Source organism: Pleurodeles waltl, chromosome 4_2, assembly GCF_031143425.1.
Source record: "Pleurodeles waltl isolate 20211129_DDA chromosome 4_2, aPleWal1.hap1.20221129, whole genome shotgun sequence".
In the NCBI taxonomy this organism is placed as follows: Eukaryota; Metazoa; Chordata; class Amphibia; order Caudata; family Salamandridae; genus Pleurodeles; species Pleurodeles waltl.
The window spans coordinates 869,085,548-869,108,894 of record NC_090443.1 but is presented as its reverse complement, the minus strand read 5'-3'; the positions used below and the strand labels follow the sequence as shown (position 1 = coordinate 869,108,894).

At 43.6% G+C, this 23,347-nt stretch overlaps 1 protein-coding gene across 1 annotated transcript in view; it reads left to right on the top strand.

Moving 5' to 3' along the window:
- Window positions 1-23,347, top strand: part of LRRC42 (leucine rich repeat containing 42) — a 152,877-nt gene that overhangs the window by 32,566 nt on the left and 96,964 nt on the right. The window contains exon 3 of the mRNA XM_069232640.1: window positions 13,806-13,937. Coding sequence (XP_069088741.1) covers window positions 13,806-13,937 — 132 coding nt within the window. The remainder of the gene's footprint in view (window positions 1-13,805; window positions 13,938-23,347) is intronic.

Below are 23,347 nucleotides of genomic sequence, written 5' to 3'. Positions count from 1 at the left end.
GTGGGTGTGGACATAGTGGGTCCACTTGAACCTCCCACAGCCTCAGGAAATATGTACATCCTAGTAGTAGTGGATCATGCTACTAGGTATCCTGAAGCTATTCCCCTTATTTCGACTACTGCCCCTGCAGTAGCCAAGGCCCTCATTGGTATCTTTACCAGAGTGGGCTTCCCTAAGGAGGTGGTGTCTGACAGAGGTACCAACTTCATGTCAGCATACCTAAAACACATGTGGAATGAGTGGGGAGTGACTTATAAGTTCACTACACCATATCATCCACAAACTAATGGGCTTGTTGAGAGATTCAACAAGACATTAAAGGGCATGATCATGGGGCTCCCAGAAAAACTCAAAAGGAGATGGGATGTCCTCCTGCCATGTCTGCTTTTCGCTTACAGAGAGGTGCCTCAGAAGGGAGTAGGGTTCTCACCCTTTGAACTTCTGTTTGGCCACCCTGTAAGGGGACCACTTGCTCTTGTTAAAGAAGGCTGGGAGAGACCTCTTCATGAGCCTAAACAAGACATAGTGGACTATGTACTTGGCCTTCGCTCAAGGATGGCAGAGTACATGGAAAAGGCAAGTAAAAACCTTGAGGCCAGCCAACAACTCCAGAAGTTTTGGTATGACCAAAAGGCTGCATTTCAACCAGGGCAGAAAGTCTGGGTTCTGGAGCCTGTGGCTCCCAGGGCACTTCAGGACAGATGGAGTGGCCCTTACCCAATCCTGGAAAAGAAGAGTCAGGTCACCTACCTGGTGGACCTAGGCACAAGCAGGAGCCCCAAGAGGGTGATCCATGTAAACCGCCTAAACCTCTTCCATGACAGGACTGATGTAAATCTGTTGATGGTAACAGATGAGGACCAGGAAGCTGAGAGTGAGCCTCTCCCTGATCTCCTCTCATCAGACCCTAAAGATTGCTCAGTGGATGAAATGATCTATTCAGACACCCTCTCTGGCCAACAGCAAGCTGATTGTAGGAAGGTCCTGCAACAGTTTGCTGAGCTCTTTTCCTTAACCCCTGGTCAGACACACCTGTGTACCCATGATGTGGACACAGGAGACAGCATGCCTGTCAAAAACAAAATCTTCAGACAGTCTGATCAAGTTAAGGAAAGCATCAAGGTGGAAGTCCACAAGATGCTGGAATTGGGAGTAATTGAGTGCTCTGACAGCCCCTGGGCTAGCCCAGTGGTCTTAGTCCCCAAACCTCACACCAAAGATGGAAAGAGAGAGATGAGGTTTTGTGTGGACTACAGAGGTCTTAATTCTGTCACCAAGACAGATGCCCATCCCATTCCTAGAGCTGACGAGCTGATTGACAAATTAGGTGCTGCCAAATTCTTAAGTACCTTTGACTTAACAGCAGGGTACTGGCAAATCAAAATGGCACCTGGAGCAAAAGAGAAAACAGCATTCTCCACACCTGATGGGCATTATCAGTTTACTGTTATGCCCTTTGGTTTAAAGAATGCCCCTGCCACCTTCCAAAGGTTGGTGAATCAAGTCCTTGCTGGGTTGGAGTCCTTTAGTGCAGCTTATCTTGATGATATTGCTGTCTTTAGCTCCAACTGGCAGGATCACCTGGTCCACCTGAAGAAGGTTTTGAAGGCTCTGCAATCAGCAGGCCTCTCTATCAAGGCATCCAAATGCCAGATAGGGCAGGGAACTGTGGTTTACTTGGGACACCTTGTAGGTGGAGGCCAAGTTCAGCCACTCCAGCCTAAGATCCAGACTATTCTGGACTGGGCAGCTCCAAAAACCCAGACTCAAGTCAGGGCATTCCTTGGCTTGACTGGATATTACAGGAGGTTTGTGAAGGGATATGGATCCATAGTGACAGCCCTCACAGAACTCACCTCCAAGAAAATGCCCAAGAAAGTAAACTGGACTGTAGAATGCCAACAGGCCTTTGACACCCTGAAACAAGCTATGTGCACAGCACCAGTTCTAAAAGCTCCAGATTACTCCAAGCAATTCATTGTGCAAACAGATGCCTCTGAACATGGGATAGGGGCAGTTTTGTCCCAAACAAATGATGATGGCCTTGACCAGCCTGTTGCTTTCATTAGCAGGAGGTTACTCCCCAGGGAGCAGCGTTGGAGTGCCATTGAGAGGGAGGCCTTTGCTGTGGTTTGGTCCCTGAAGAAGCTGAGACCATACCTCTTTGGTACTCACTTCCTAGTTCAGACTGACCACAGACCTCTCAGATGGCTGATGCAAATGAAAGGTGAAAATCCAAAACTGTTGAGATGGTCCATCTCCCTACAGGGAATGGACTTTATAGTGGAACACAGACCTGGGACTGCCCATGCCAATGCAGATGGCCTTTCCAGGTTCTTACACTTAGAAAATGAAGACTCTCTTGGGAAAGGTTAGTCTCATCCTCTTTTGTTTGGGGGAGGGTTGTGTAAGGAAATGCCTCCTTGGCATGGTTACCCCTGACTTTTTGCCTTTGCTGATGCTATGTTTTGAATTGAAAGTGTGCTGAGGCCTGCTAACCAGGCCCCAGCACCAGTGTTCTTTCCCTAACCTGTACTTTTGATTCCACAATTGGCACACCCTGGCATCCAGGTAAGTCCCTTATAACTGGTACCTCTGGTACCAAGGGCCCTGATGCCAGGGAAGGTCTCTAAGGGCTGCAGCATGTCTTATGCCACCCTGGAGACCCCTCACTCAGCACAGACACACTGCTTGCCAGCTTGTGTGTGCTGGTGAGACCAAAACGAGTAAGTCAATATGGCACTCCCCTCAGGGTGCCATGCCAGCCTCTCACTGCCTATGCAGGTATAGATAAGTCACCCCTCTAGCAGGCCTTACAGCCCTAAGGCAGGGTGCACTATACCATAGGTGAGGGCACCAGTGCATGAGCACTGTGCCCCTACAGTGTCTAAGCAATACCTTAGACATTGTAAGTGCAGGGTAGCCATAAGAGTATATGGTCTGGGAGTCTGTCAAACACGGACTCCACAGCACCATAATGGCTACACTGAAAACTGGGAAGTTTGGTATCAAACTTCTCAGCACAATAAATGCACACTGATGCCAGTGTACATTTTATTGTAAAATACACCCCAGAGGGCACCTTAGAGGTGCCCCCTGAAACCTTAACCGACTATCTGTGTAGGCTGACTGGTTCCAGCAGCCTGCCACAACGAGACATGTTGCTGGCCCCATGGGGAGAGTGCCTTTGTCACTCTGAGGCCAGTAACAAAGCCTGCACTGAGTGGAGATGCTAACACCTCCCCCAGGCAGGAGCTGTCACACCTGGCGGTGAGCCTCAAAGGCTCACCCCTTTGTGCCAGCACCGCAGGACACTCCAGCTAGTGGAGTTGCCCGCCCCCTCCGGCCACGGCCCCCACTTTTGGCGGCAAGGCCGGAGAAAATAATGAGAAAAACAAGGAGGAGTCACTGACCAGTCAGGACAGCCCCTAAGGTGTCCTGAGCTGAAGTGACTCTAACTTTTAGAAATCCTCCATCTTGCAGATGGAGGATTCCCCAATAGGATTAGGGATGTGACCCCCTCCCCTTGGGAGGAGGCACAAAGAGGGTGTACTCGCCCTCAGGGCTAGTAGCCATTGGCTACTAACCCCCCAGACCTAAACACGCCCTTAAATTTTGTATTTAAGGGCTTCCCTGAACCTAAAACTTTAGATTCCTGAAACTACAAGAAGAAGAGGACTGCTGAGCTGAAAAACCCCTGCAGAGGAAGAACAGAAGACACCAACTGCTTTGGCCCCAGACTTACCGGCCTGTCTCCTGCCTTCCAAAGAAACCTGCTCCAGCGACGCTTTCCAAGGGACCAGCGATCTCTGAATCCTCTGAGGACTGCCCTGCTTCAAGAAAGACACGAAACTCCTGAGGACAGCGGCACTGCTCCAAAAGAACTGCAACTTTGTTTCAAGGAGCAGATTTAAAGACCCCTGCAACTCCCCGCAAGAAGCGTGAGACTTGCAACACTGCACCCGGCGACCCCGACTCAACTGGTGGAGAACCAACACCTCAGGGAGGACCCTCCGGCGACTCCAAGACCGTGAGTAACCAAAGTTGTCCCCCCTGAGCCCCCACAGCGCCGCCTGCAGAGGGAATCCCGAGGCTCCCCCTGACCGCGACTGCCTGAACTCCATTTCCCGACGGCTGGAAAAGACCCTGCACCCGCAGCCCCCAGCACCTGAGGGAACGGAACTCCTGTGCAGGAGTGACCCCCAGGAGGCCCTCTCCCTTGCCCAGGTGGTGGCTACCCCGAGGAGCCCCCCCCCTTGCCTGCCTGCAACGCTGAAGAGATCCCTTGGTCTCTCATTGAAAACCATGGTAAACCCGACGCGTGTTTGCACACTGCACCCGGCCGCCCCCGCGCTGCTGAGGGTGTACTTTTTGTGCTGACTTGTGTCCCCCCCGGTGCCCTACAAAACCCCCCTGGTCTGCCCTCCGAAGACGTGGGTACTTACCTGCTGGCAGACTGGAACCGGGGCACCCCCTTCTCTCCATTGAAGCCTATGTGTTTTGGGCACCTCTTTGACCTCTGCACCTGACTGGCCCTGAGCTGCTGGTGTGGTAACTTTGGGGTTGCTCTGAACCCCCAACGGTGGGCTACCTTGGACCAAAAACTGAGACCTGTAAGTGACTTACTTACCTGTTAAAAATAACCATACTTTACCTCCCCCAGGAACTGTGAAAATTGCACTGTGTCCACTTTTAAAACAGCTTATTGTGTTTTATGTAAAAAGTATACATGCTAAAGTAATGATTCAAAGTTCCTAAAGTACTTACCTGCAATACCTTTCAAATGAGATATTACATGTAGAATTTGAACCTGTGGTTCTTAAAATAAACTAAGAAAATATATTTTTCTATAACAAAACCTATTTGCTGGATTTGTCTCTGAGTGTGTGTTCCTCATTTATTGCCTGTGTGTATGTACAACAAATGCTTAACACTACTCCTTTGATAAGCCTACTGCTCGACCACACTACCACAAAATAGAGCATTAGTATTATCTCTTTTTGCCACTATCTTACCTCTAAGGGGAACCCTTGGACTCTGTGCATGCTATTCCTTACTTTGAAATAGCACATACAGAGCCAACTTCCTACACCCATACCTGAAGGAGCTCTACTGGCTCCCCATCTCCAAACAAGGGCAGCTCAAATTCCTCACCCACACTTTCATGGCACAACGTATCACTGGCCAAACGTACCTGAACCATGTCTACTTGCAGACATCCCACGCATACAGAAAACCTGCTGCAACAATTAGGAGACTCCTGCTCAGTTCTGCGAGAAGCTGAAGACCTGGCTTTTCAAGTAGATTTGGATAGACTCACCTGCTCAACCTTCTGGAAAATAGTTTGCTCTACAACTCTGTACAATAACACCAGTTCTAGAGCTAGAAGTTAAACTTCACAAAAGCCCACACATTTTTTCAATATAGGCATTTTGTTCATAATGAAAAAGGACATGATTCAAATTACAAATTGTTATAAATTCTATACATGTTTAGAGCCTATCATCCCAAAGGTGTCAATAACTGTAGATATCTTAATCTTGATAATTCGGCTCCTCACAGATAGACTAATATCCAACGTGTTTCCTTTGGATACATTAAATGCACCAGTTATATCTTCTTTTGAGTATTCAAAAAGCACAAAAACAGATTTCATCTGTTGCCTTTTGCTCTCCTTTGGGAAAGCACAGAAATTTGTCCAGCAGTCTGATAGTCTAAAATCCCAATGTAATTCCTTTTTAAGATCTTCAGGTCAGCTCTGCAGGAGAGCTATATAGTTAGATGCTGTCGCCCCACATTTTCCACTCTCTCAATTTTGTGGTGGTTCCATCAAAAGTGACTTAATCTAAAATATCCTCTTTCTTGATGACCAGGAAAAAAAATAGAAATATCCAAATGAAACCTCTACAAATACATTACCGATTCAAGAGACCCTAGAACGTTAACATTGTCAATTAAAAAAGAGCTTAGTTTTTTGTGTAAAGAAAAAAAACTAGTCTAAACATCTATCAAATATTAACTGTGCAAGTCACATTGTCTAACTTCCAAACTTTATTTATTACAAAACAATCAATTTCGGAGATGTCCAACATCTGTGGCCAATTAACTCACATTCTTTCAATTTGCAACATAGCAGGTGACATGTTGATTGACGTATGTAATGATTTTCTCTGACCTTGATACAAGAAATCAACCTAAGCCCTCAAATTAATATCTTAAATTATCTTTTCTAAAAAGAAACCGCTCACTGGACTTCAAAAGCTACAAATAAATGTTATTATGACAGCTAAAAGATTATTTTATGTAAACTGGAAATTATCTTTATGGCTTAAAAATATGAATGTTGTGTAACTAAAATGCCCAACTTAGTGTTGACGAAATGGATGACGTAACGACTAAGTGTTAGAAATGGGGTCTTTGGTTGGCAGTCAGGTTACCCCATGCCCAAGCAAGGACCCTCACTCTAGTCAGGGTAAAGAAGAAGGACTCACTTAACCCCCGCCCACCTCCTTGGTAGCTTGGCATGAGCAATCAGGCTTAACTCAGAGACAATGGGTAAAGTATCTGTACCAACACACACAGTTATACAGTTAAAACAGTAAAAAAAATGACTCCACACCAGGTTAGAACAATAAAAAAGCCAATATTTATCTGAACTAAAGAAGACCAAAACGACAAAAATCCAACATACACGAGTCAAGTTATGAATTTTTAAAGATTAAACACAAAAATAGCACTTAGAAATACAAAGGCTTCGATTATGTGATGTCGTGACGGAGTCGTTCCCAACAATTCGAAGCCAATGGCGCCGGTCACAGAGTCACACAGACCTCCAGGTACAGTACCTTGTGAAAATGAGGAAACAAGCCGGTGCTAGATTTGAGGCGGCGTCGGCTCCGGTGCTGCGGAGCAAAGGAGTGGTGGCATCACAAAGAGACTTCTAGTGCTTGCTGCAGAGCGGTGGAGGTGAGGCAGCGTCTGTGCAAAACATTGGATCTGGCAGAGTCAGTGCCCGGCAGTCACGGTGTGGTGTGGAGTCACAGACTTCAGCGAGGCTGTAGCGGCAATGGGCCTGCGAGGTCAGTCCGGAGACTTCTGAAGTCTGTTTTCTTGGATTTTCTGGGTTTCCCACTAGCACCCCCTTTGAAGGGCCCAGGGACTGGATTAGGCAGGGCAGGAGTCTCAGAAGAGAGTCCAGGTGCTGGTAGGTAGAGGAAGGCTTTGATGGGCCTGAGACTTCAGAACAGGGGGCAAACTCAGTCCAAGAGAATCTTCTCAGTGGAGAAGTGTGGCTCAATGGTTAGAGCGGCAGACCCTGATGCAGAGATCTGGCCCGGGACCAGGGTTCAATTCCTGCCTCGGCGGGTCTTGGGCTCAATTTCCTCAGACCTGATAATTCTCGCATCGGTGCCTAATCTAATTCATGGGTCCCACTCTGTAACTCTGGGCAATAGCTTGCTTAATCTCCACAACGGCCCCAACAGCGCTGGGATGCCTGGCTTCACCTTGGAGGTTGCCCAGGAGTGGGCACCTCACAGGGAAAAGCCAGTAGGGGTTCCACAGCGGTATGCGTACAGCGCCTTGAGACCCTAACGGGTGAGTAGTGCGCTATACAAGTACGAAGTTTACAGTTTACAGTTTTTTCTCAAGCAGGAATATACCACAAAGTCCAGTCTTTGTCCCCTTTCACAGGCAGAAGCAGCAGCTCCAGGATAGCCCAACAAAGCACAGTCACAGGCAGGGGCAGCACTTCTCCTCAGCTCTTCTCTAGGCAGAGGTTCCTCTTGGTTCCAGGAGTGATTATAAAGTTCTCGAGTTTTGGGTCCTCTACTTGTACCCCTTTCTGCCTTTGAAGTAGGCAAACTTCAAAGTAAAGTCTCTGTTGTTCACAAGGTCCTGCCTTGCCCAGGCCAGGCCCCAGACACACACACCAGGGGGTTGGAGACTGCATTGTGTGAGGGCAGGCACAGTCCTTTCAGGTGTAAGTGACCACTCCTCCCTCCACTCTAGCTCAGACGGCTCATCAGAATATGCAGGCTACACCCCAGCTCCCTTTGTGTCACTGTCTAGAGGAGAGGTGCAAACAGCCCAACTGTCAAACTGACCCAGACAGGGAATCCACTAAAAGGCAGAGTCACAGAATGGTTTAAGCAAGAAAGTGCCTACTTTTCTAAAAGTGGCATTTTCAAACTAACAATCTAAAAACCAACTTCCCTAAAAGACACATTTTTAAATTGTGAGTTCAGAGACCCCAAACTCCGTTTTTCCCTCTGCTCTCAAAGGGAATCTACACTTTAATAATATTTAAAGGCAGCCCCCATGTTAACCTATGAGAGAGCTAGGCCCTGCACAGTGAAAACTGAATTTGGCAGTATTTCACTGTTAGGACATGTAAAACACATCAGTACATGTCCCACCTTTAACATGCACTGCACCCTGCCCATGGGGCTACCTAGGGCCTACCTTAGGGGTGCCTTACATGAATAAAAAGGGAAGGTTTAGGCCTGGCAAGTGGGTACACTTGCCAGGTCGAATTGGCAGTTTAAAACTGCACACACAGATACTGCTGTGGCAGGTCTGAGCCATGTTTACAGGGCTACTGATGTGGGTTGCACAATTGGTGCTGCAGGCCCACTAGTAGCATTTGATTTACAGGCCCTGGGCACCTCTAGTGCACTTTACTAGGGACTTACTAGTAAGTCAAATATGCCAATCATGGAAAAGCCCATTACACATACACTTAATGCAGGAGCACTTGCACTTTAGCACTGGTCAGCAGTGGTAAAGTGCCTAGAGTCCCGAAAACAGAGTTCAGCACACAGTCAAAACATGGGAGGCAGAGGCAAAAAAAGACAGGGGTGACCATGCCAAGGATGCCAGGTCTAACACTAAGGAACTAAGCAGATATCTTCTAAAAACAAATCTGGAGTCAGCACACAGAACTTCCTAGCTGAAAGTGTTGTGTAGTACGCAGCAAATCCTGCAATTAACCTTTGTAGCCCCTCCCTATTTAGGTGCTTCTTCTTTAATACCTTTGTATGCTCCTTGTCAGTCTATATAGATACGTTATAGTGTTTTGATTCCATTAATTGTAGGTGTAGGAAAACTACCCCTTTTGGCATGGTTACCCTCAGTTTTTGCCTGGTACATGATGTGATTTCAACTGAAAGTGCACTGGGTTCCCGCTAACCAGGTCCCCAGTGCTAGATCTCTTTCACAAAATCGTACAGTTGGTTTCCAAAATTGGCCCAACCTGTAGCACCCTCTGTAAGTCCCCAGTAAATGGTACCCCTGGTACTTAGGGCCTGGGGTACTGGGGTACTAAAGAGGGTCCCTAGGGAGGGTGTAGCACGAATTGTGCCACCCCAAGGGACTCCTCACCAAACACACAGTGCTGCATTTGCGGGCTGTGTGTCTTGATGCAGACAAAAGTGAAAATACAGCTTGGCACACATCCATGTGTGTCGTGTCTCCTACCACTGCATATGATATTTGTAAGTCATCCCTCTAGAAGGCCTTCCAGCCTTAAGGCAGGGTGCATTATATCACATGTGAGGACATATCTACATAAGCAGATATACCCCCGATATCTCTTTGTCGATTTTTAGACATAGTGAATGGACAGGGAAGCCATTTTAAATACATGTGCTGGACACTGGTCAATATGAGTTTTCCAGCTACATGATGGCTTCACTGAAACTAGGGATGTTTGATATCAGACATCTCGTATTAATAAACTCTTAATGAATCTTATAGGTGCCTCCTGAAAAACTTCCCGACTGCTAGGGTGTTGACTGACTGGTCTCAACCAGTTCAGCCACCATAGACACATTTCTGCCCTCCTGAGGTGAGAGCCTATGCTTTCTGAGACCAGGAACAAAGTCTGCTCTGGGCGAAGATGTTGACACCTCTTTCATGCAGGATGTGCATTCCAGGGCGGGACACTTCAAAGGCCAAGCCGCCTGTGTTATGTGACCCAGGTCTCTTCAGATGGCAGGGGTGACCACCCCAAGTGTCCTGACCCCACTTCTTGCCAGCAAGACAGGCGAGAACATTAGTAAGATTAGGAGGTGTGCCGACATCATGCCAGTCCCACCCCTAAGGTGGACTAGCTGAAGTGGACACACTTTTAAAATTCCTCCATCTTGGTGTGGAATAGGGTCAGGGTTATGCCCACTCCTCACTGGAAGTGGTCATATAGAGGGTGTAGATCCCCTAAAGGTAGGCAAACCATTGGTTGCTAACTGTTACTCCCCTTAACGCCCCTAAATTGAGCATTTAGATGGCACCTCTGAATAACGGATCAAGAGAAGGACAAAGAAGAGTCACTGCTTGACGAGAACAGCAGAAGAGCTGGGAACTTTTAGAGCAAAACCCTGCTTGCTCGCAACTCTCTTGGCAGTCGCAACAGAGTGGCTTATCCTGCAAGCTGGAGAACTACCAAAGCCTCTGGTAGCCTGCCAGCACCTCAAAAATTACTGCCAGTCTCCCTTGGAGTAGAGGAGCTACTTCCCTGCAGACCGCAGGCACCAACATGCAGTATCCGGTCCACTGCCTTGCAGCTCCCTGGCCCGACCGACACAGCAGACGACCAGGAGATGGTACTCATGCTCTGGAGGACCAGATCTGTCTCCCCACCAAGTGTGAAGACACCAGGAACAACCAAAGCCATGCGGCACCAACCCCTTGGGCACCGGATGCCCTGCACCAAGCACCAACAGAGTCCATTCCAGATTCCCACTGCACTAGGACTGAGCAGCCTTTAAGGAACATCAGCACCGCTGAGATCCACTTCGTAAGTGGCCCAGCAGTCTTGATTTTGCCTCTGTCAGCTGTTGGCCCCTAAAGCGAGGAACATCTTTGGGCACCAGCCCAGCCGCTATAAGGGCTCTGCACCCAAGCCGCCCTGCCTGGGTACCAAAGAACCGGATGTGCCCCCTTGCTCTAAGACCGTTCGCGACCCAAGCCCACGTTTGAGAGCCGTCATACTTGTCCCCACGTCCCTCTGTGCAGCCTGTTCCATGTGCCTCCCCTTCACTGTAGCGCACCCAGCTACAACCTCACTAGCACCCTGCTCCCGGTGAAACCCGGGTGCCTCCAGAAGAACTGCTGGTAGTACTTTGGACTTTGGCACACTTCAACTCCAAACCCTGAAGGTGAACCTCTGAAACTGACTGTATCTATCTTTATGCATCTCTGAGTTTTCCGTCGATAGGCTTGCATTGTGAGGCACGCAGGTTTGAACATTTTTACCTTTTTTATTTACTTTAGTTATTAATTTTGCAAAAAAGAACACAAACATGGATATAGGGTAAGGTGTCCAGGGAGAGGGAGTCAGCAAAGATGAGCATGTTAAGTACATCATACAGAAATGGACAAATTGTGCATTAAACATAAAGCCTAAAAGCAAATGTAGGAGCCACTAAGGAAGCAGGGCATGAGGGTGGGAGAAGGGGGGGGTGGTGTGAGAGAGAAGTAAGAAGGGGAAGAAGCCACTCCTGGCATCCACACTACGTCAGATACCATGCTAGTATAAAGAACTCGATTCAGTGCATTAACAGCAGAGAGATCGTTTCCAGTTTTAATGTTCCAATAATGGGCGTGGAGAGGTTTTCAGTGTGTCGTCAGTATGCACTCACAAGTAGGCCACCAAGGGGACCAAATGTCTTGATGGCGCAAACCAGCAGGCATCAGGTCCCAATGAGTTTGTAGATGTTCTTGTCAGTAGGCCGCGTCATGAAGCCATTAAGTTTTACAGGGTACTCTAACCCTTCTTCCCCCCCCCCCCCCCCCCCCCCCACCAACACATTGCAGTCCTGCACTTTGCCAATAGCAAGAGCATACCCACCAGCTATCCCTTACATAGCCAAGCAAGGAGGTTGGAACGTTTTGCTTATCTGTGAAAATTCACAACAAAAACCATACTTACTTTTGAACAAAGCTCTTGCTTTTAAAACATATATAAAAAGAACCGATATTTCTCTAATTTGGGCTTGGATGTATTCTTTGTGTGTGTTCGTCACTTTATTGCCTGTGTGAGCACAACAAATGCTTAGCGCTGCCCTTTAATAAGCCTAACTGCTCACCTACACTACCTCAAAAGAGAGCGTTAGTATTATCTACTTTTACCTCTGTAAATCAATTGGGGATCCACTGGACTCTGCACAGTGTACTTCTTTTTAGTGCACCATATAGAGTGCCAGCTTCCTACAGTAGGAATAAAAATGTGAGGTTGTATTCAGGTTTGTGTAGCCGTGCTTTTGTGGACCACCACAAAACCACTGCTCTTACGCCTCATATACAATCTTTGAACAGTGCGTGAAACACCTCTTTGCCCGCCTGAGACACTACTATGAATGCAGTGCATGTGGGCAATTTGCAGCTGCTATAACTTGGCGAGGTTTGTATTTTTTACCATCGCATTTCACTTAACTAATGGATGTCACAACTTGCTCCTTAAACATTGAAATTGGAAATATATGTTTTATATAATGGCGTTCAACATAAATTATATTAAAGCGTATTTTAAAAAAGTGCACTTGGGTAAATAGTACCTAGTAGACCACTTTGTTTAGACATATGACATTTTTGTAATTATGTTCCAGGTAAGGCAGATTATATGTCTTCCTCTTGTAGCTAAAGGGCCCATGGTCACCTTCAGCAGTCCTGGCTTTCTATCCTACAGCACTTTGCATGGTATGATTTGTGAGACAAGAATTAGAATTTTAAAAGCGAAAATACAAGTCCCAGGATGCAATGTAATGTTAGATTTAATGTTAGGACTAGTTCGAAGTGTCACACTTGACATGGTTGACACTTGGCAGCTGTGAATCTCTACACAATAGCACTTTTATGTAAGCAGAAAATAAGTGTAGAGCAAGCTGAATGAATCAGGTGTCAATTGTTTAAGAATGCAGCGAACACGTTAATTTGGTGCTGTTAGGAATGTTTGTAAGTCCCAGAAGGTATCATTTTCTGGGCATGGATGACCACATTTTACAATGCCCCTTTTACAACATTTAGATTGGATTTGGTGAATGGCCTCCAGCTTTGTGTGGCCACTGATGAATATTGTAAAGTGTTGCAGAGCACTGTAAAAGCACACACAGTCCTTAAAAAATTAGAATATAAGACTCAGTGAGCTTATGACTTATGACATGGCTTATCATTATTTTTCATGCCACCTCTATTTAGTGCCGCAGTCATCTTGTTTATTTACCATATATTGTGCACTTCACTCTTAACTTATAGTTGACCTGGAGTAGACATACTTTGCGCCTGCTCAGATGAGTTCCCCGAGGGCGGTTGTCATATAATGCTCTATTTGTGTGCGCATTAGCAAAGGCCACATTCAAGCATGGCCATGTCCACCTTGGTATCTAAAGCCTGTATACAATACTGTTCCAGTGCTGCCTTCTTGATCCTGGGGATTGTCTAAACATGTAAATCATGAAACCTGTTCATGCCTGAGAATAAATACTACAATTAAGCAATCATGTATTTTTTGACACTTTTCAGTTGCTTAATTTCCTCATAAAAGTATTTGAGTATGTGTTTATTGAATGCAGTTTTTCCACCTTACATGGTAAAGAACTTTGTGAGATGCTGCCAGGTTTGAAATCATGTCATTCTGGTAGCCTCTTCTCCCCATTTCTCCATATCCACTAATCTGCTCTTTATTGAACCCCATTACAGTACTAGGTAATGGTAGATTATATAAAGTGAGGGGACTTGGAGACGACGAGTGTTTGAGACAAATACCGCCTTAAAAAAGACGTTGATCATAGTTTCCTTTTTCTACACAGGCATCTCGTCGTTTCTGAAAGACTAGAGGAAATCCAGTCCTTCCGTGAGCTGACTTGTCTGGATCTGTCTTTTTGCAAACTTGGGGATGGCCATGAACTCCTTGAGCATCTCACCACTGAAGCCATGTCTCGGTAATCACCTTTTACTACCCATGGAAAATGTTAACCAACTGTACTCTGGAAAGCCAAGTGATTACTTTGCATTTTCTTAATTGTAACACATTTTTCAGTTTCAAAATTGACAGCTGCAGTAAATTGGGGTTCACAAGAACATTATTCATGTCATCATGCTTAAATCTTAAACTAATTCCCAAGTCATTCCCTGTTTCTGAAATCTTTCAAGGGATTTTATTTAATAGCAATCTTCAGGCTACCATATTGCATTTTAGCAAGGTGTAGCGACATAGCATTATTAGGAGTTTAGTTCAAATTGACTGTCATTAAGGGAAAGTAGATATGTTCTAACTGGCATCTTAGTCCCACATTAATAGTGAAAATATTGTCCTTAGCAGCCCTTAGTAGAGTTTCGTTTTTACCCACCAATGGTATGGATAACTTTCTAATAGCTCAACCTAAATAAATAAATAGATTATCTGGTAAATACTGGTAACCCAATATGGTCTGTTCCACCTTTAACACTTGACAGAAAATCTCTCAAGGCACACTTGGAGGTTCTGCCTTTAGCCACTTGTAAGTGAACTTTTACATTGAGGAAGTGGAAGATTTCTATGCGTGGGGCGCTTCTGTAACTGTTGCTTACTGAGGTGCAGCTGCCAGGGGAGGCAACGAATATCTGATTTGTGGCTGTGGTAGTGCTGTGCACCACTTGAGGCTTCTGACTATGGGATTTATTTTATTACAACCATCAATGTTGACATGCTTTCTAAACTACTAAATCTGTTAGCAACTTAGGTTAATTGACCTATCTCTTGCCTGGTTTTGTTCTTCTTCAGTTAGAACCTAAGGCATGTTAATGTCGTAACAGTGAATTATTTTAATTGTAAGCCTTATCTATCGGTAATTTTTGTTTCTACTCCCTGAGTAAAACAAGCCTGTTTGGGTAAGCTCTTTGTTGTAATTCAAGGTTTCCTTCAGTTTAATTTGGTGGATCATCTTTAAACTATTTCTTTGTCCCTTTTTATGGTTACCAGAATAGAACCGTTTAGGTTTGTCTGCCTTCTATGGATTGGAATAGTGGTAAAATGGCAATTATAGCCAAATAATATATCCCTTATGTGTTACAGTTCCCAATAAGCAGTAGTGTGATGTTTTGAACTCTTTAAAGGGCATCATATCCTTCCAATGGTAGTTATTGTCAATTATCACCAAATCTATACACCAATTGACCTATTCTATTGCTCTGTGCCATCGTCCGGACTGTGAAGTCATTTCACCTCCTCTTCTTGAGGAAGGTGGTTCTGATGTACACTGGCAACAAAACTGTAGTATTTAACTAGAGCAAGCAAGAGGCCCCAGTGTGCGCACATTTGCTGCATTGCTATGGACATGTGGGAAGATGAACATGTTCACAAGACTCCATCAGGTTGTGCATGAATATGAGCTGTCACTTAGGCCTCATCCTTGATCTTTGGAAATTATAATCTTCCATTGGGTGCCTTTGATGACAACTTTTAAATGACCACCAGATGGTGGCAGAGGTAAGGGGTTACTAGGGGATGTCTATCTTAGCTGCAAAGTGAAATTCCTGAATTTTTTTTTTTCTCCTCCCCACCCTGGTATTTTAGATTTGTAGCACACATTTAAATGAATGTGCTAATGTAGCAATCCTGTGACATTAAGCTTGTGATTATCACAACATAATCTAAGTTAAAGTTTAATGTACAGTAAAACATATTTTCCTAAGTGCTTGAGTGCTCGTGCTATCAGTCTACAGATATGTATATTTCCTCCAAGTTGCAAATTGCATCCACAGTTTTTCCCATGCAATAGCTTCCTGGGGAAACCAAGAGGTAGCATATCTCTCTAGTTGTGCCCCTCAGATAATGATCCCTTTTTCCACCAGCCTTTCCCTGGTGGGTTCCCCTGCCAGGGAAAGGCTGGCGGAAGGGGTGCTCTGGGGCCCCCCTGGTGCTGTAAAAAGATATCCCCGTATAACATACACAACATCTGTATATGGTTCTGGGCTGCAAACCTAATCCTATGGCCTTCAACACCTGTTCATTGATGCATCTGAAGGGAGTCAGAAATCAAGAGTGCAATGTATTTCTGTCAAAGACTCGCAGGATACACTGAAGGGTTCCTCTTCCCCTTCAACTTCAGGCACGTCCTCTTGAAGGAAATGATGCCCCAAAAGATCTTCCTCGAAAAAACACAGTAAGGGGCACAAGAAAGAGAAATCCTGTTTCGTTGAGAACTATACAGAGCTTCTGACTCCGTTCACTGATGATAGATATTCTTCAATCGTGCTTTGGTTTTGTGCAACACTAATGGGGTATGTGTCTCATTCAGTAGTGCAGCAGAAAATGTAGAACCATAGCTTTTCATAGTAACACTCATTACAAACAAGAAATTCATCACTGGGGGATTTTTACAGAGGATGTATCAATTGTTTATCCCTATTTGTTTGAAGATATTCTGCACCTATTATTGCATCCTTTCCTCCCGGAACAATACTGCAAGACTGCATATTTGACAGATTGCTCTTTTTTCCCAGTTGAAAGGAATCTCTGAAGTACTCAACTTGCTGCAATTGGAGGACCTTCCTTCTCTTTCTTTTTACATACCCTCAAGCATTTTGGGTTTTGGCACGGATAGATATTGCCTCCCTCAATATTTCTGTAGTTAATATCTTTGGCATTGACACTAAATACGTAACAGCCCATATAAATTCTTTGATTTAAGGTACTTCATATTTTTATTTTTACTTTTGAATAGTTCCTGTTCATAAATTTTTGCAGGCTTCTAAAGGATATCATACTGGCTACACGTCTAAAACATACTGTTTGTCAGTCCTCAGATAATACTCCCCTGAGGCAGAACCTATGATTCAACCCCCTACCCCCTGAAAGGACTGTCCCTAACTATCCTCCTGCAAAGTCAACACACCACATGCATGAGGGTTCAACACACAGCACACAATTCACTTCCTGTGCAATAAAAGTAATTGTCCTTTACTTTACAAACTAGACCCCTATCCTTAGGAGCCCCTTCATCCATTTGATTTGAATTGAAACGTGTCAATGCCTCTATACTGGGGGACCTGTCACCATTCAATTTAATATTGGAACATAAACTACACATGCAACTTCATTGTCATTCAAAACACATAGCTCATTGACTAGTGATGATTTTTCTTGCACTTACAGTTCCACTTTATGATTTTTAATTTAATGATGCATTGTTGACAAATATGTACTCGCTGCATTTTGAATGTCATGCAATTTTAATGTATTATGTTGGAAAACATTTGAAAAAAGAATTTATATATTCTCTGTAAAAAAAAAAAAAATACCCATGTTAGTAACAAGTATTTGTATGAAACGCTATGGATGTACATGTCCTGCTGGTCTCTAATGCCAGGCTCCTCCCTGTTGTCTTTTTGCGGCGGCTCAGACCCAGATAACTCCAGACTCTGCATCTCCATGGGCCCTAGCAGCATTTCTGGCATCAATCTCTTTGATTTGTCATCGCCTTCAATGCTGGCAACAATCGCACTCTCAGAGCTGATTTTGGTGCTGCCTCCAAAACCCTTAAAATTGGCAAAATATTATTGGAGTGGCAAAAGGAAAAGTTCTGGCTCACTTTGATGACAAGTACCACTCTAGGGCCCATATGGAGGAACCTTTCGGATATGATGCCACAAAAATGTATCCCTTCCTTTTAGATAGTGGTGGATCTAAAAGAAGACATGAGTGCCGTCAGCCACCAGCTCCAGTCCCTGCTATCTTCAGCTGGCTCTCCTACCTTAAACTCTCTCTGCCTCCAGTTTTCTCCCCACCAGTTGGGAGACACCCAAGATGGATTGCTATTTAGTCAAGCAAACTTTTAAATCTGCTCTTTCTTTGTTGTTCTCCAGACAACCATGATGTGCTCCCTCGCTCACGCCTTGATTCTGGAACCCTGGTGAATCAAAGGGCCATATAGATGGTGCCAATAGAGGCAAGGGCCATGGTATTTGATTCCGTTTACTTCATGCCCACCAGGAGGGATGGAGGTCTGATACCTATCCTGGACTTTTGACTTCTCTTGGAGTGTTAGTGCCTTGATTCATAAGAGCCCAACTTATGCAAGGTGTTCATGTGGTGTATTGTGGCCAAGGCTGATCTGTTCCTTCAAGCATACCACATGGAAAACACATCAATTCTAGTGCCAGGTGACTCCTTGAATTCTCCTTCAGCAGAACATCCCTTGCTTGAGCCATATAGCCACACTTGTGGCTCTGGGAAGCTATTACTGGGAGGAAAGTGTTCAGGATCTGCTATCTCAAGACTATTGATTGGGTAAAGAACAGCAGATAAATAAAATATTCATCAGGAATATCATTGCTGAAAATAAGTAATTTATGCTTTTTCACATGTATAAACATACTTTGTTGGTTTCTTTTCTGCCTAAATAAAACAGTTTAAAAAAAGAAAAGAAGTAACTTTAACATTCATCTTTTTTGTTTAGTTGTTGCAGAATAACATGAGTTAGAAAATATTAGGCCATACTGCCGTAGAAAGAGTCCGAGGACTTCAAAGAATTCACTGGGTTAAATTGATTTGTCTGGTGAGTGGAGCTGACAAAAGCAAAAAAACAAAAAAATGACCAATAGAATGCTTGATTAGTTCTTAGCCACTAATATTTATTCTGGGCAACTCATATTTTTTCTGCTCACTGTACACTATAGATGAGGACAGGCCTTTTGGTTTGGCTTCAAAAGGGCACTGCAGCCCAAACAACTAGACCACGCCCCCTCTTTACATGATTGCTATCAAGCCAATAGTTTTTGCTTTGTTGGGTCACAACGGTGAGGTGAAGCTTGAATCTTATTGTTACGGGAAGTCCATGTTAAAAGTTTAAAATGGTCCCAGATTATTTGCCTTTACCTAAAACTAACCATAGTCGTAATTTTTTTTTCAGACCACTGCTTTCTGACTGTATGTTTTCCTAACTTTTATTTTCGATTTTTATTTTTTTATTTTATTTTTTAGTTCACATTTCGTGCCAGGTGTTTTATTTCAAAATTAAGACCTAGTACTCTCTTGGAATCCATGTCACATTTGAAGGGCATTAAAGATAACAAAACATAATAATGATTAAATGCTTACATTAACTAGAGCCAGTTGTAAATAGTCTGGCCCATCATTTATTCCTCACTAGAACATTACAGACTGGTACCTCCACATTTACATAATTGTCCATCAGAAAAGGAACAGTCCACTAAAACAGCTGGTCCAGCACCCTACTGTGCAGGAGCACAAGCAATCTTGACATGTTTTGGCCTTGTAGGGCACTGTCCGCGAGGTGCAACTAAAGTCCCATGGCACAAGGAACTGCAGGATCCACATCTAGCCATATCCATTTCTGCATTCCAAAAAGAGGGTATGGTCAGCACTTGTCTACAACCACACCACAGTTTATCTTCTCTGTTGAAGTCAAGGAGCTATTTTCCCAGACAAATGCAAATTTGTTTAAATATCATTTTGTAGCTTTTAAGTATTGTTTTAGTCACAGATTATGTCTCCTTTTGTGGAGGGTATATACTTAATGCATATTGGGATTACACTCAAAGAATGGTGAAACATAGAAATGGAATACATGATTTTAGAATGTTTTGAGGGGAAGGTTGGATGTATTTTATTGGTAACCGTTTCTGCTTGGTGGCTGAACTTGTGGAACTTCTTTAGATGATGACTAGTTTTCAAGAATAAATTCACTGTAGCTTGCCTCCTCAATTTGGCATTCTCACAAGTGGCGACGAGGTTGATATTTAAACAGAGAAAATGATGAGGTCTGTGATGTCAGGAAATGTGTACAAAAGAAATATAGAGGAATGGAGTGAAGTTGGTAATAGTGAGGGAAAGTGATTTGGTGAGAGTTAAAGTAATTTGTTGTATGAGGAAGGGTGAGAGCAAATTGTTTAAGCCAGAGTAGGGGAAAGATGATGTGGTGATTTTGGAAAATGGGAAAGTGTGGAACAGAAACAAAAATTGTGCCAGCGTTGGTTAGTGACATAGTCTCTGGTGACTGGAATATTGAGAAAGAGACAAAGGACTCTGTCAGAGCTTTACGTGAAAGCAAGAGGCAGAGCACAAGATCGAGAAGAACCCATGACACCAAAATTAGTTTGTTATTAATTAATGGCTCAGGTTCCTTCACCATGTTTGTAATGTTTCCTATAATATAAAAGATTAGAACTTGCTTCCTTTAAAGTTGGTAGATAGAGGGATGTATGAGTATGTTGGAACATAGAATTGGTATATATTATGTTTTGAGGGAAAAATATGGAGGTACTCCATTATCTCTAGTTACTGCTTGGTGACTGAGCCTATCCTTTTGATAGAAACTTGCACTTTTCAAGAATAAATGTACTGTAACCGTCCTCCTGTGTTTGACGTTGAGGTTTCTTTGTGTTCCTTGCCAGGGTATTGATGGGAGGCACTGTATCTGCTGGTGTACACATTACCTTCTAACCTTAATATGAGTTGTTTCTTAAGAAGACCACCATGTTCCTTATACCCTATCTATTGTGTGCTATACACTATTACACCACGTTGGACGTGTAGAACGTCAAGTGCTTCCCAGACGTTTTAGAACCATGACCCAATTTTCAGAACAACAAACATTCCCGATCTTCCTAGCGTTAACAGACAAGAGGCGGTTCAATTGTTTAATGTAATAGTAGACATGCTTTCAGATACTGTGAATTACGTGTGAATTATAAGAATAACATACTATTTACTTTTTTTTGCGTCCCTCTCTAGCAGCAATAATTTGTAAATGTCACAGCTTTGACCATGGATTTCAGTATGCCGACTGTGACTAAGAAACTGTTCTGCCCATGAAAGTGGCAGATGGCGAACAGCACTGGAGCTGGAACACTTTTCAGAGTGGGGTGCTGGCCCATGGCATCTGTTCACTAAAACCACAAGGGTCTCCAACCTTTACATTAACAAGAGCTACTTAAGTTCAATCAGAATTATCCAGAGCTACTGATAATAGTAGTATTATACACATCAGCAATGCAAGGTTACCAGCTGTGACCACCTCAGTGTAAGATTGCCAGCAGTAATGTAAAAAAGGCTTAGTCAATTTGAAATGCATCTCCAGTACAATACATAAGTCACAGGTGAAATGCCCCCAGCATCAAGGTAATAATTTAAGTAATGAGTCTCTCAAGGCTGCATGATTTATCATTCGGATAATAAATTTAAATAGATTTTGGAAATGATGTGTTCTGAAAATACATACATTTCTGTATGAAATACGCACTTTTGGTATACATATATTATTTCAACCAAAGAAAAGTTTCTAAATTAGTAGGCTGGACTGTCACAGAAGAACTACTCGCATGTTGCTGTAGAACTACCAGAAGCTCACGAGCTACTCATTGGAGAAGGTTGCTCCTGCGCAAACATGGTGTTTACGTGAGAATCAGATTACATTGTTTAAAGTACATAAGAGTAAGTGATATGCCCAGGGCCACTGACGTGACTTGAATGTGGTTCCCCCAGGTCCAAAGTTGGCAGCTCTGGCCATTAGGCCCATCCATATATTTTTCAAATTCTGTGTGAAAGTCAGACACAAATGGGAAGATTGTGAATGATCACGTATAGTGAGCACATTCTTTGTTGAAATGCCCAAAAATACTGGTAGGTTACCTGGAGCCTTGCTTGGGAATACTTGCATGGGTTTGTTTTAAGGGACATAGGAATATAGTTCTGCACCCTTGCACCAGTGGTGCTTGAACAAATTTAAAAGTGAGTGCTGACATCAATGTTACACCGCTGAAGTCACAGGAATTGTGAAACATCCTAGCATCACACAAAGTGTAATAAATGTATTCAGCAGGAGAGTGGTGAGGGTGTAGCATGTAGCTGATGGTGCATTTTGGAGCACACTGTTGCAAATATATTACTAAAGTATCATGCTGTAACACACTACCATTCACAGACAGTACATTTTCAATTGAAATGACTGCAAAATTTGCACAGACTTATGGTTTTAGTGATCAAACTATATAATACACAAATGACAATGTGTGCAAATCTTGTTTCAGTGAATATTTATCATTGGCGCATCGCCAAGTAAAAGTGTCTTGCTCTGTTTTGGTCCTATTGCAAGCTTTGTTTCGTCACACTTAAAACATTTTTTAAAGTGCTTCATTTTTGCTTTTCTAGCTGCTGATATATTGTGAAATATGTATTCAGTTCATTTGCAAGTATTTAAATGATGTTGTGTGCTACACATATTACACCCTGCAGCCTTACATTTCATATTCCCTGTACCCTGGCAAGATTGTCTCAGTTTTCTTTACAAATGGTAGAAGAACAAGCAGTAATTTGTCAAAAGACATAGCCTAATATTTTACCCCTGTCATTAAAGCACAGCAAATGTGACAAGCTAAATACAAATCTTTATTGCTCTTTCACAACCCACCAGAAACTAGACCAGGGTAGTTCTGCGGTTACAAACTTCATAAAATAGTTTACCCCTCACAAAGCCTATTAATACATGAAATAAAAATGCGTTTACAACTTAGCTAAATTATATTTTCTTCCTCTCAAAGTACAACTCAATGAACTGTGTATTTATTTCCAGCAATATTAATTCTGTAACTTGGGAGTGCTGACCACACAGAATCCATCCACAACCATGATGCCACACTGACAAGAAAACATTTTTTCTTGTACAGTATCAGAACAGTTGGCTCACTGGTTGGGACTTTGCAGCTGTGGGGATATAATACTCTAAGCTGGTTTGCCTCAGATCGTTTTGATAAAGGAAAGGCTGTTGCTGGTCGTGGAGTGTAGTTGCTGCCTGGCAAAAAAGCTTTGCACTTGTGGAGGATGCATTGTCCAACAAAAAAACACACAATTCCTAGAAATCCTTGCGTTCTCGTGTTGTTTGGAGATGTGACTGCCATCTTGAATCTTTTCGGTATGACTTTCCACGTGTTCAAGGTATCCTTGCTAGACAATCCTGCTATAATAGTGGTGCAGACTGAACCTTGCAATTGGTTTTATTGGAGAACCATTGTACAACTTTTACTTCAGGGCAGAAATCAGCAATGAAATAAAATTTTGCAGGTATTAGGAACTTCAGCGTATTGAAGATTAATTACCTTGCAGATGCAGTCACAGAACAGATAGGAACTAACGTTATCATCTCAAATGAGCCCAAGTTCTCACAGCTGTAGGTAGTTAAATTATCAGTAGAGAAGGAGGATAGATTAACATTCAAGATTACTGAATCAATCTGCTTACTTAAAGAACACAGAGTGGGTTACTCAGGTATACCCTTGCGGTATATCATTTCTGCTGTTAGGTTAGGTGCCATGCTTTACACAACGGTTTGCTAAAGATATCCATTTGCTTTTA